The sequence below is a fragment of the Thermobia domestica genome, chromosome 13 (genome assembly GCF_964235325.1).
Source record: "Thermobia domestica chromosome 13, izTheDome1.hap1.1, whole genome shotgun sequence".
NCBI lineage: Eukaryota > Metazoa > Arthropoda > Insecta > Zygentoma > Lepismatidae > Thermobia > Thermobia domestica.
In genome coordinates this window covers 59,302,811-59,316,662 of record NC_137466.1, presented here as the reverse complement: position 1 = coordinate 59,316,662, position 13,852 = coordinate 59,302,811, and the positions used below count along the sequence as shown (strand labels likewise).

General features: G+C 37.8%; 1 protein-coding gene across 3 annotated transcripts in view; it reads right to left on the bottom strand.

The window, feature by feature from the left end:
- LOC145668157 (trypsin-1-like) overlaps positions 1-13,852 on the bottom strand; it is a 131,132-nt gene that overhangs the window by 21,853 nt on the left and 95,427 nt on the right. For all 3 annotated transcript variants that reach the window (XM_081735747.1, XM_081735750.1, XM_081735749.1), the window contains exon 4: positions 5,956-6,100. In XM_081735747.1, the coding sequence (XP_081591873.1) occupies positions 5,956-6,100 (145 nt within the window). The remainder of the gene's footprint in view (positions 1-5,955; positions 6,101-13,852) is intronic.

The following is a 13,852-nucleotide window of genomic DNA, read 5'->3' as shown; positions in this document are numbered from 1 at the left end:
CAAATATAACGCCAAGATCTTTAACCGTCTCTTCTTTAATTAATGGAGTACTATCTAACGTGTAGGAATAATTGAATCTGTTTCTACTACGCGTGAAGGAAATACATTTGCGTTTATTAATATTTATATTTAGATTATTTTCTATACACCAGTCAAATACATTTACCAAGTCATTTTGTAATTTCTCATAGTCATTAATCGATTTAATTCTGCATATATTTTAAGATCATCGGCAAATAATAATTCTTTTGATATAATTGGTTAAATCATTAATAAAAACTATAAAAAGTAAGGGTCCTTGATTCAATCCTTGTGGTACTTCAGATCAAACGTTATGAATTTAGAAACATACTCATGATTAAGGACACACTGCTTGCGATCTTTTAACCCTTTCAGCAGATACCCTCACAATTGTGAATGCTATTTTCACTCTGGCAAAAAATGCCAATCAAAGGATTTTAGTGCACAAATTAGATACAAGCACATTTGTGAGTGTCTGAATGACAAGTTGTCAGGTACTGAATTGTCTTTTGTTCAGTATACTGGAAATCACAACGTTTGTGAGTAGTGTGTTCTGCGGAGTTGAAGAAAACCCTCGGGAACCATAGTTTTGGAAGTCTATTACTCATCGTCTGAAGTGTATTTGGTAAGTATATATGCTTTTCACTGCGAATTAAGATATATTTCTTCATTAGGGCAATTTGTTATGTCTACAAGGTAATTATCAAATTGGCGGGAACGCCCTAAATTTCGGCCATCACAATTGTGAGGGTAGCCAGTAAAGGCATACTTTTTTGTTTCAGAAATCTAGAAATTTATTTTTTCTTTGTTTATGAAAAAGCAGATTTTAGTGTCTTTTGAAAACAACAGAATGAATATTGTTTTTATTCTTTGCAGGAGTTTTCTTTAAATTCTGCTACGAGTACAAACTCAGTAATTTCGTGTAAAATGTGTGTATTTGTTTTGGGCAGTCAGACAAAACGTAATACAAATAATGTTTGACGGAGTCTTAACGCTGTGTATTGAAATGTATTGTTATTCTCCGTAGTAGTAGTATTCGAGGTCTTCTCACCTAGTTGCTTTTGATTGGTATATAGTAAATATTTCCTCATTCAGACGACTATTGCAAGTTGAAACTATAACCACCGAAATAATAACTGTTATAACAGCATGCCTCTGCAGTGATTCAGAGTATCTACCACATATAACAACTCCAGATACAACTTTTCAATGTGTGAGCAAATTCTAGTTGTCTATAAATAGTTTTCCACTCAAGAGCCATGCCAAGAGAAAAAATCTGTTCTCTTCAAAATGTCTGAAGATTCTTCATTGCAATCAGATATGTTATGAAAAGTTAAGGAGACGCTTTACATCACGCCATTCCTCGTGCCTATCTTTGTCCATTGTAATGTTCTAGAAAGTGAGGGGACGCCATAGATATTTTATGGAAGTGGGTGGACGGTGCCTGCCCGCGTCCCCCCTCACTTTTACCCCCTGCTTTGAGGTAGAAAATAGCTCAAACATCGATATTATGAAACAATTTTTGAATAAAGCATACTAATGTAAGCCAAAACTACAGAAATAAGTTTATTTATTTACACATATACAACTCAAAAGAATATAAGTATAAACAAAAAAAAAAAAAATTGCAATGAAAAATATTTTCTTAGAAATAATAGACATTTGTGTACCGTAAGTGGCTACCCTCATAAATGTGAGGGTATAGTTTCTTACGCAAAATGTATTTTTCAGGATATTTTTTCCATATTATCTTAATATGACTATCAAACAATCCAGAAACAATAATAAATATTTTTATTTTTATTTTTTTGGTCACGGAAACAGATTTACTCGTAGCAGTGAAAGGGTTAAATATGAAGCTAGAAGCTTTAGAGCAGGTTTTGCAAAATTAAAAAGACAGAGCTCATATACGTGTATGTAATGATCAGCAATGTTAAATACCTTTGCTATATCAGTGTATATAACATTTACTCGTCCACTTCTATCAAAAATTGGAGCCAAAAAGCGTGTAATTAACGTAAATTTGAAACAATCTTTGTGTTAAAAAGCCATGTTGGTATGATGAGATTGCAGGGCAAACGTGAATCATAATTCTATCAAGTAAGATATCTTCATACACTTCTGTAAAGGAAGAAACAAACAGAAACAAGCGGTAATTGTTAATCTCACGTATGAAATCCACAAGTATTTATTTCATGTCAGGCAGAATATAATTCAGTATTAAGCAGCATGAACACAGTATATAAACCAGTAGCGTAGCGTAGTATTCCGAAATGGGGATGCCAAAGTTAGTCACTTGTGTGATATAATAGTGCTGAAATCAGTAATGTATACTATTACAAGGGGAAATATTGGATTATAAAAAATTTGGGGAGGGCAGGCCACCCTCTTTGGTGGCCTAGGGGAGCATACAGAACAAATTACGAGGATTACGTTAGAAACCAATATGCAATTGTCTCAGGCCCTTCTTACCACTACCGTTGTGACGAGAAAATTCCGCCCCACTGCTTTATGAACATTGTTTTCAGTATAGTTCCCTTTATTTCTTTCTCGTGGGCAGCTTCTTTCTCCGCATACCATACTTCAATCTCGTTCTTTTTTTAATTTATTTTTTTTAAAGATATATCGGCCCTAGAAATTTGTCATCTTGGGTCCGGAACTCAGACGCCCGTTCGTGAATATGGCCTGAGTGTATACGTATATCATTTGAAGATGCAAATAGAAAACACTTAAAACAACTCAGGGAGTCTGTTCCAGTGTGTCTATTTCATTGCCAGATATCCAGAGATTGAAGGGCCCAAACAATCTTTGCGAGGAGTGGGGAGTGCTGGCTCTCATGACCTACCAGATCGGTGACAGTGATTCTGCAGAATGCTTTATATTTATGCTGGTGGAGCTCCCTCAAAGAGTTTCTGGCTACGCCGCTGGGCATACTATTTATTTATGATGAAGACTAATAGTTTGCCTTTAATTACGATTATAATTACGATGCATTTAATTATGATTAAAGCATAACTATTTTTATATTATTATTTACATAACCGACATGCTTCAAAGAGGCATTGAAGTAGCCATTTCTGTTTTGTTCTATTTCCTTGACGTTACCGCTCGTACGGAAACTATGGCTTAGTTCAAAACAGATGGAGTTGGAAATACTTCAGAATATGCCAGCTTATATCTAAAGCAAAATGTAGAGTTGCAAGGGGTGAGGAGGAGTGAGAAAGTAAGTAGTTGGGCATGCGCATTCGACAGAAAGCAGACGAAAACCCCGATGCTTGCAGTAGGCCTGGAAGCCCAAGGAACATAGCATACGACAGGAGGAAAGACAGAAAATGTGCAGCTGAATGACGCGCATGCGTAGGTTCTGCTTATCAAAGTAAGGCGAGAGAGGGCATTCAGAACATTGCAGTGGAAATACTTGTGATAATTAAAAGTAAATAATTTATATATAATGAAATATGTACTTTTTCTCATTAACAGGGGATGCCGGGCATACCGGCGTTCCCTTATGCTACGCCGCTGATATAAACTACAGGCAGTAGTTATCGTTTACCTTTAGGGCACGGGAGCTCATGTGGTTCGGATTCCACGTTAATCAGTATGTCCACGTCTCATATAATCTCGCTGCTGAACGGGACGTTAAACTCAAAATCAACTCAACTTTAGGGCAGTGCTATTCTGAACAAGCTTTATAGACAACCCATATGAAACATGCCATCAGTAACAGGCCATAATCATATTTAGATTTGAGCATTAATAATTGTGAAACTGCAAGTTAGCGGGGCAAAGTAAAAAGTAATTGTAAACAATGAGAATTTTTAGGAAATAAGTACGATTTTAACCTGTAGCGTACAGCAAACCGACACTTGGAGATATCAACTAATTACACAGCCAGAAAATAAATAAATAAAAAAAATAAAAAATTAAAAAAAAACCCTCTGTATACCGGACCCCAGAACGTGGATTCGATGTGTTTTGTTACACAGAATCCAAATTTCGAAACCCCAGAACGATTTACCATGTCAGTTTTTTCAGGGACGAAAATTTTTAGCGATGTTGGATAGGGAAGACACACGTTTTTCGCCCATAAAACAAAATTGACATGGTCAATCATCCTGGGGTTTCGAAATTTGGATTCTGTGTAACAAAATACATCGAATCCATACCTTGAAGTCTACTGAACAAAACATTTGTTTTTTTGTATTGTTGTGTGATGTATATCCTACCTATGCAAAATCACTCAAGTTTTTCGCCCATAAAAAAGATACGGTCGATCATCCTGGGGTTTCGAAATTTGGATTCAGTATGAGAAAATACATCGAATCCATACCTTGAGGTCTACTGAACAGAATATTTTGTTTTTTGTATTGCTGTGTGATGTATATCCTACCTATCCAAAATCACACAAGTTTTTCGCCCATAAAAAAAGATACGGTCGATCATCCTGGGGTTTCGAAATTTGGATTCAGTATGACAAAATACATCGAATCCATACCTTGAGGTCTACTGAACAAAACATTTGTTTTTTTGTATTGTTGTGTGATGTATATCCTACCTATGCAAAATCACTCAAGTTTTTCGCCCATAAAAAAGATACGGTCGATCATCCTGGGGTTTCGAAATTTGGATTCAGTATGAGAAAATACATCGAATCCATACCTTGAGGTCTACTGAACAGAATATTTTGTTTTTTGTATTGCTGTGTGATGTATATCCTACCTATGCAAAATCACTCAAGTTTTTCGCCCATAAAAAAAGATACGGTCGATCATCCTGGGGTTTCGAAATTTGGATTCAGTATGACAAAATACATCGAATCCATACCTTGAGGTCTACTGAACAGAATATTTTGTTTTTTGTATTGTTGTGTGATGTATATCCTACCTATGCAAAATCACTCAAGTTTTTCGCCCATAAAAAAAGATACGGTCGATCATCCTGGGGTTTCGAAATTTGGATTCAGTATGAGAAAATACATCAAATCCATACCTTGAGGTCTACTGAACAGAATATTTTGTTTTCTGTACTGGTGTGTGATGTATATCCTACTTATCCAAAATCACACAAGTTTTTCGCCCATAAAAAAAAGATACTGTTGATCGTCCTGGGGTTTCGAAATTTGGATTCAGTATGAGAAAATACATCGAATCCATACCTTGAGGTCTACTGAAGAGAACATTTTTTTGTACTGCTGTGTGATGTATATCCTACTTATCCAAAATCACACAAGTTTTTCGCCCATAAAAAAAAGATACGGTCGATCATCCTGGGGTTTCGAAATTTGGATTCAGTATGAGAAAATACATCGAATCCATACCATGAAGTCTACTAAACAGAACATTTGTTTTTTTGCATTGCTGTGTGATGTATATCCTACCTATCCAAAATCACTCAAGTTTTGCGCCCATAAAAAAAGATAGGTCGATCATCCTGGGGTTTCGAAATTTGGATTCAGTATGACAAAATACATGGAATCCATACCTGGGGTCCGGTGTACAGAACTTTTACTTTGTGTGTGTGTGTGTGTGTGTGTGACTGTATTATTATAAAACATATTGACTTATTCGAAAGTAAAATTAGATAGATGTCCATTCTTCGTTTTCAGTTATACATCGCATTTTTAAAGTTTAGCGTTCCTTTCAGACACGAGGGAGTTCTTTTTCCGCTTATACACAATATTAGAATCTTCTCAATTAAAAAAAAATGTTATATGAAAGTTATCATTCTCGCTTCTGCTGATATTGGAAATAAATAAACAAACAATATTCGTCCTCAGCAATTATTTATTAATCCGAAACTTTTCAAACTGTTTTTCAGCCTGTCTACAGCAACAAACTCACAATAACTAACCTTACATTTTATTTTGGCCTTTTATATGCATAAAAAAATGTCCAAACATTCTGTTTGCTATAAGAAAGTTATCTTAAGACTTACCTGTAGAATAGCAATGTCATTTTCCAAAATGTGTGGGTCAAACTGCTCGTGTATGGTAATTCGTATTACATCTCTCAACTGAGATCCTTCCCCTCCATCTACATAAATAGATCCAGCCATTATCACAAATTGTAGAGGGCTTTTGCTAAAGATAAAGGAACAAGATAAAGTGGTAAGACTTAGTTCACTGGTAGACTTCATTATGCTATGAAAATGATTGAAAAAAGTTTTCACGCACTGAATACCAATGAACTGCTAACTTGCGTAAGATGATAAAAAAAAAAATACACCACAAGTTGTTTCAAATACAAAGTTGTTTCAAATATATTAGATAACAGACACACCACAAGAGCTTATTTTTGAGAGATCCAATTTTAATATAAGTTGTATTAAAATGTGTGAAATCATCCTTAAAATTAGACTAAATTTACAGAAAAATCAGGATTTCGGCGGGGATTTGGATCCTCTGGACCAATTCTCTGCGTACGTCCCAGTCAGACAATACCTAAATCAGATCTGGATTAAACAATACAACTTAATTTCATTAAGCCGTAATTGATGTGATGGGGTTAAATAAGGTAGGGTCAATTGAGCAAAGTCACATTGGGAAAATTTAAAATCTTATCGCTACAAGCCAGGCATGCACCCAAAAACTTTTGTTGGGAAGAGTCTAAAGTTGTTTTTTTGAGAGGGGTCCAATGTTATTCTACGCATAAACCGATGTTATTCTACATATAAAAAGTCGATAAGTAATTGTTAAGTAGCCCACTTAAACTAGATTGCTTGTATAAGAGAAGAATGAGTACATATAAAGTATAAGATCAATCTTTAGGCTACATCAACAATTTCTCTGCCAAACAAGTATATTTTTGTTTAAGAAAGTGTACAAAAGCATTTCGAGTAACGAATTTTTCGGAGGTGTCCCGATCCGATGGTTCCCAGCGTGGTGCGCCCTTGCTACAAATTAATGGAAGAAAGCTCGGTCTACAATAGTTAATACCTTAGGTAAGCGGTTTTCCTTAGCTCGTAGCGACAAACATGTATTTTTCCCGATGTTACTTCCCTTAAGATACGCCACTGATTAAATTTAATTTCACCTGGAATCAATTACAAAATTTGTCAATGGAGTGAAGATCTATTGATGCCCCCTTTTCTGTAATCTCAGTTATAAGTAAGACCTTGTTGTGTGAAGTATTGGGTTATTTATTACTGCTCATTTTGACTAGTTCGGGTCCAATTCCCACATTGTGTGGAATGCTGTCTTATTCCACGGTTAGTTTTATTCACAGATGAAGCGTCTTTCAGGGAAGAAGGCATATTTAATAACCATGTTTGAGATGAGAACTTCCATGCACTTATTCCTCCTGGATACCAGCACCTGTTCACAGTCACCATTTAGACTATCATCTATCGTATAATAGATGCGTATCTGATTCAATATCTTTTCATACTCCTACGTACTTGCATTTTCTGTAACAAATATTATCCGAGTTGTTAGAATATATGCTGTTGAGTATGTCATATGTAGTTGTAGCACGACGAAGACTCCGCACATTTCTCATATAAGGTACGTGAAACCTGAATCACACATTTGCAAGTAGTGTGACGGTGGTCATGGCAGCCTCGTTCCCTTAATCTGTCTCTGCTAGACTCCGTTTTGTGGGGCCAGCTGAAGGTTTTGTGTGGATTGTCATTTGAGCAAGTTCTCCAGGAACGTATTCACAATGTATTTTAAAAGGTCTAATACATGCTTATCATGGGATCAGCTGTATCTGAATATTGTTTGCGGATGCTCGTGCATGGGTGGAAGCATTTTGAGCATTTGATATAGCATAGTGTTTTGATGGTAATAGCTTTCTCTGTAATATTTTTCTGATCTTGTGGTACTGGAAGATTGTAGGAGAAGTTCTCGTCGTATCTTTCATACCGTTTATTCATTTGTCGTGGGGGCGGTTTTCTCAGGGTCGACAAGACAAAGTTATGGAAAGGATTAAAACATCTCGTGCGTAGAATGTGAGTCACTGATCACGCCTTGTCGTATGACGCATATACACTGCTGGCCGTCTTCTTCTGCAACCTCTTATAACGTAGTCCCCATAATGTGTGAGTCTGTCATATGTCGTGCACACAAGTTCCGGCAATCTTATAATTCCTTTGAAGATTCCTTGCGCCCTGTTCCTACCGCTACGTATGACATTGTTGCTTCCTTCAAGTAGAACTTTCTCTACAATGTTGAAAAGCGCATCCTATTGTATTTTTGGCTTGTTCTCTATGTCGTATCACATGCTAAATTATTTTCCCACCATTAGCGAAAATTTGTGACTAGAAAAGGACGCTGATATTTACCATGTATCACATAGATTTCTTTTCTCGTGTTTGTACTCCCATATCATGCTGAGAGAAAAGCGCTGATTTTTTAAGTCTAAAATATCCGGAGAAATTAAATTTACCTGGATTCTGTATCACATATAATATTTTAGTACCAGACTATGTACAAAGTTGTTGCTTAGCCAGGATGCACCATAGTTTACAACTTTAAATAGACGGAAATCATATGTATCCTCCGAAGGGACGTACATGCACAGGATACAGAAAATAATGGTTATGTACTTTTATAAACTCATCTTGTTGTGTACGAGCACTACATAGTCCAGAAAATTGCATCACAACATGATTTTAAAAAATTGCAGTTCTCTTGCCGTGGTAGGACCAGCGCCAGGTGTAAGCCACAAATGGCAATAATCTACAGGTTTTTCTTCTAAATGCGACATCAGTTATACCTTGAACACAGCGTGGATTTAAGTTGTTTGCAACCAGAGGAAACAACTCATTACAGGAACGACAAGAGATCCACGAGATATCTGCCGAGTGACTAGGGAAGTTCAAATACACCCCGACCAGCAATCAAGCAATGGAGTTTTATAGAACTACACTTTCCACAAGTCGGTCATACTTTCAGCATAAAGCAGATAGGTGCAATCAATTTTTTTAAGTATACCGGAGGAAATCAGCTACAGGAACACTGACTTGGTACAGAACGCTTAACGACGTGAAATAATGTTTAAAACAAGCACATGTCACGTCTTTTCTGATGCCAACGTCTCATTCACCATGAATTTCAGCAGAAGGTCAGACTATGAATGACACTTTCTATCTAGATGTCATCAAACAACCTGTTCAGGGAATGACCCGTGTCAGGTCACAATTAATCTGTTCTGGCAATTGGATTTTCTTCACAATACTATTGTTCTCTCACGTGCTTGTAACATTGACAGGCTGTTATTATCTTTTTTAAATCACTTATTTCGACCAGCTATACACAAACATATTTGGTTCAAACAGACTATTTTCTGTCCCCAAAGTTGAAACTCCACTTCAATAGCAACATATTTGAGGACATGAGACTATAAGACGGACGTGACGAGGGAATTGAAAACATCTAAGAAGATAGCTACTTTTGCAAAGATATTTGAGCAAATCCTATACCGACGGATAACTGACCACATCCAACCCGTGATCTCACCATATCAACATGGCTTTATCCCACACAAATCAACAACAAACCTTGCATTTATCACAGACTTTATAGCAAATTCGTTAGATGTAGGATGTCAGGTTGATGCTATATATATAGATTTTGAAAAGGCATTTGACAGAGTCAATCACAAGGTACTATTACATAAGCTAGGCGAATATAATTTATCTTCTCCCTTGATCAAGTTCTTTTCATCATATTTAAATAATCGAAAACAAACTGTTATCTACAAGGAACATAAATCATCTGATTATATTGCATATTCTGGAATTCCCCAGGGCTCTAATCTAGGTCCGTTATTGTTCCTTTTATTCATTAACGATCTCCCTGATCATATATTATTAAGTAACAAATTGCTTTTTGCTGATGACCTCAAAATATACGGTAGGATAAGGACCATCCATGACTGTCTCGATTTACAACGTGACATGGAAAATATTGCTAATTGGTGTTCTCTTAACAAACTTAATGTAAACATAAACAAATGTAACATTTTATCGTTTACCAGAAACAAAAATCAAATAGAGTTTGATTACTCAATGAATCAGACCTTACTAAATAGATTCAATTCAGTCAAAGATCTTGGAGTTATATTTGATACGAAACTGACATTTAATAACCATATAGAGAACATAGTTAACGGATCTCTCAAGATGCTAGGGTTCATAATTAGAACTGGAAAGGAATTTAACAATAGTACTACACTAACAAAAATGTATTATGCCTATGTCGAATCAAAACTGGAATATGCTGCTGTGATTTGGAACCCATCACAACAGCAATACAGACACCAACTGGAAAAGGTCCAATCTAAATTTATAAAATACTTGATGTACAAGACAACTGGAATCTATCCATATTATGAAAATTATCTAACATTAATAGCCAACTTCTGTATCCCTACACTTGAACAAAGGCGAAATGTGACAGATTTGATTTTTCTCCATTAAATAGTACAACACGAATTTAATTGTACGGATCTCATATCAACATTAAATTTTCATGTCTCGACACTTAAAACTCGCGCTAATAACTCTGGTCTGTTTTATTGCAAAAAAGCAAGGACCAACGTATTATTGAAATCACCAATTTGGAGAATGTGTTCTACTTATAACAAAATATGTATCAAACACAAAGAAATTGACATCTGCAATATGAACTCTATGTTTAAGAAAACTGTTGTAAATGTATTATGTAATACACCAACACTATAATTGGGCTTGTGCCTGTTGTGTTGATGGCAAATAAATAAATAAATATATAGCTTATCCAACTTTTAGTCGTTGTACCAGCCATCCAACTTGTGCATCGAAAGCGAAGTGACTACATAGAAAGCTGAAGGAACATTATTTTACAGGTAATATTTCTTAATTTATATACACTATACACATGTTAATGAAAGAGTGGCAATTTAAAACATGGGTCAATGACTATTATTTTCGACAAAATATAAATCATACAAATAATTTACGAAAAATATTGGTATAACCTATCCAACCAATTCAGAAAGTAAATTCCGAAAGATTCGCAGGATAACACGATTGCCCAGAGCTCGTCACGCTTGCGTAGAAACGGAGGAGAAACACATAGCCATAAACTGGAGCGAATGCAGTTGTGTGAAGTCAGTGGTGGTAAACATGGCTGCGGACATACAGTCTTCCTCCAAGTACGAAATACACGCGATTACTAGGTTTTTCCATGCTAAGAAGCTGTCGGCAGCAGTAATGTGAAGTGTGAGTGAATGTATGGTGAGAAGATAGCATAGATGTTCACTTTACTTCGACCTCACTCATCCTCGCCCTCGCATGAGCAGTTGGCCCTCGCCCTCGTTCACCCTCGCCCTCGCGAATGGAATTGCCCATCGCCCTCGCGAGCCCTCAGCCTCGCTGTCGAAACTTGTCCTCTCCCTCGCGCACCCTCACCCTCGCCATCGAAGCTTGTCCTCGCCCTCGCGCACCCTCACCCTCGCCATCGAAGCTTGTCCTCGTCCTTGCGCACCCTCGCCCTCGCTGCCGAAACTTGTCCTCACCCTCGCGCACCCTCGCCCTCGCCGTCGAAGCTTTTCCTCGCCCTCTCGCACCCTCACCCTCGCCATCGAAGCTTGTCCTCGCCCTCACGCACCCTCGCCCTCGCGATAGGAGTTGTCCATTATCCTCGCTCGCCCTCGCCTTCGTGCTCAAAACTTTTCCTCGCCCTCGCGCACCCTCACCCTCATATCATTGAGGGCGAGGGTAATTGAGGGTGAGGAGGCCTCGAGAGGGCATCCTTCGTGAGGATCAGAGCATCAATTATTCAACCTATTTGTTGAATTATTTCCTTATCGTCAGTGGCGGATCAAGGGGGGGGGAGATCGGGGCGATCGCTCCCCCCCAGAAGAGGAAACTTCTTTATTTTATATATACAAATAAAACGCATCCCAGAGTTTGGAGCTCTTAAAAGTAGCTCTAAGTAGTAGTATTACAACCCACCATCCCCATCAGAAGTCCGTCCTGGATCCGCCCTTGCTTAACGTACGTCCTAAAGAAAGGAAACTAAACATATCATCGTAGGGTAAGGGGGTACAATTTCGAACAGGTACAATTCTGAACACAGTAAGTTTTTGCACCGTTTTTCGAAATACAACAGTTTCCAACACTGAGTGAAAAATATGGCGTTGACAGTGACTCCTGTGCTTGTTTGTTTCTGATAGAGTTGTGTGTTTAGTTGTTTCTTGAGGCCGTACAGAAATTATTCTTCAAGCAAAGGTGTGTATATCAACCTTAGAAAATGTCGTACTATAAAATAGCTCATTGTTTGACGTTGCATTGTTGCTTTAAATTGCGAAATGTTGATTGTTAGTTTACTGTAGTATGTTGCACGGTCCATGATGGAAACAAGCATGGTACACCAGGTGCCATCTACGAGCAGCATTTGTAACTGTTTAGTCGCAGATAAAGTATAGCGAAAGGTACAATTCTGAACACTAGGTTGAAGGTACATATCAGCCAGTTGTACTACCATTCTTAGCGTGCCTTTCGTGTTTTGTCATTACAGATGCCACGACGGAAAACTGAAAAAGCGTCTTTTGTGGGATCCTTCTAATATGGCAACAGCAGTGAAGAGCGTCTTATCGGGTGATATATCGTTAAGAGGGGCATCGGCATTGTATCACATTCCACTAGGCACCCTTCATGACCGTGTAGGCAAGGAAAAGGAAAGGCAGATTGAACTTACTCCACCGATAACAGGCAAAATTGGACAACCCACAGTACTATCGGAAGAAACAGAGAAGGCTTTGGTGAATAGGTTAGTGTATTTCGAGAACAGAGGATTAGGACTTACATCCGTGCAGTAAAATGTGCTGCTTTTGATGTGGATGTTGCCGGTGGAGTTCAGCACCCATGGAATCCAGATGGGAAGAAAGCTGGCGATGACTGGTTCAAAGCCTTTATGAAAAGGCACCCAAACATAAGTTTGAAGAAACCAGAAGGACTATCGAGAGCTAGAGCTGCAGGTATGAATGAAGAAGTGAGGAACTACTTTAGAATTCTGAAAGGTGTAGTGAATGACTTTAATTTGTTTTATAAACCTCAATGCATATACAACATGGATGAGACAGGGATTCCCTTGAATAACAGACCCATGAAAATAGTAAGTCAAAAAGAAAAGCGTGAGATCGTGTCACTAACCAGCGTTGAAAAAGGGGAAACGTAACAGTCGATGCTTGTTGCAATGCTTCTGGTTCTTACATTCCACCGATGATCATTTTTAAAGGTGTCAGAATGCGCCCGGAATTCAATGAAGGTTTGCCACCTTGCACAGTTGTGGAGTTGAGCGAGTCTGGTTACATCAACGAAAGGCTTTTCCTTAGGTGGTTGGAACATTTTTGTACATACAAAACTCCTGGTAAAGTTTTGCTTATACTGGACAATCATGGAAGCCACACCAATTTCAATGCTTTGAAATTCTGCCAGGAGAATGAGATCGAGCTCGTGGGTATACCACCTCATAGTAGGCACGTTCTTCAACCTTTAGATAGAACTTTGTTCAAGTCTCTAAAGACAGACTACCACACGAAAGCAACAAACTGGCAACATCGCTATCCCAACGAGGCTCTGTAGAAGCTCAGATTTAATCCTCTCTTTTGCGAGGCTTGGAACGAGGCAGCTTCTGTTGGCTCGGCCATAAAAGGTTTTGCGTGTACTGGAATCATGCCCTTTTCGGACGACACTTTTCCAAAGTCTAAATTTGCTCCTTCCCTCCTGTTCGCATAATCTTCGGAAGAAAAAAATCAGTCTAGAAATAACACTGAAACTAATGACATTTGTGCACCAGGAACATCGAAAATTGATGATTCACCTACATCACAAGATCAAGATAGAC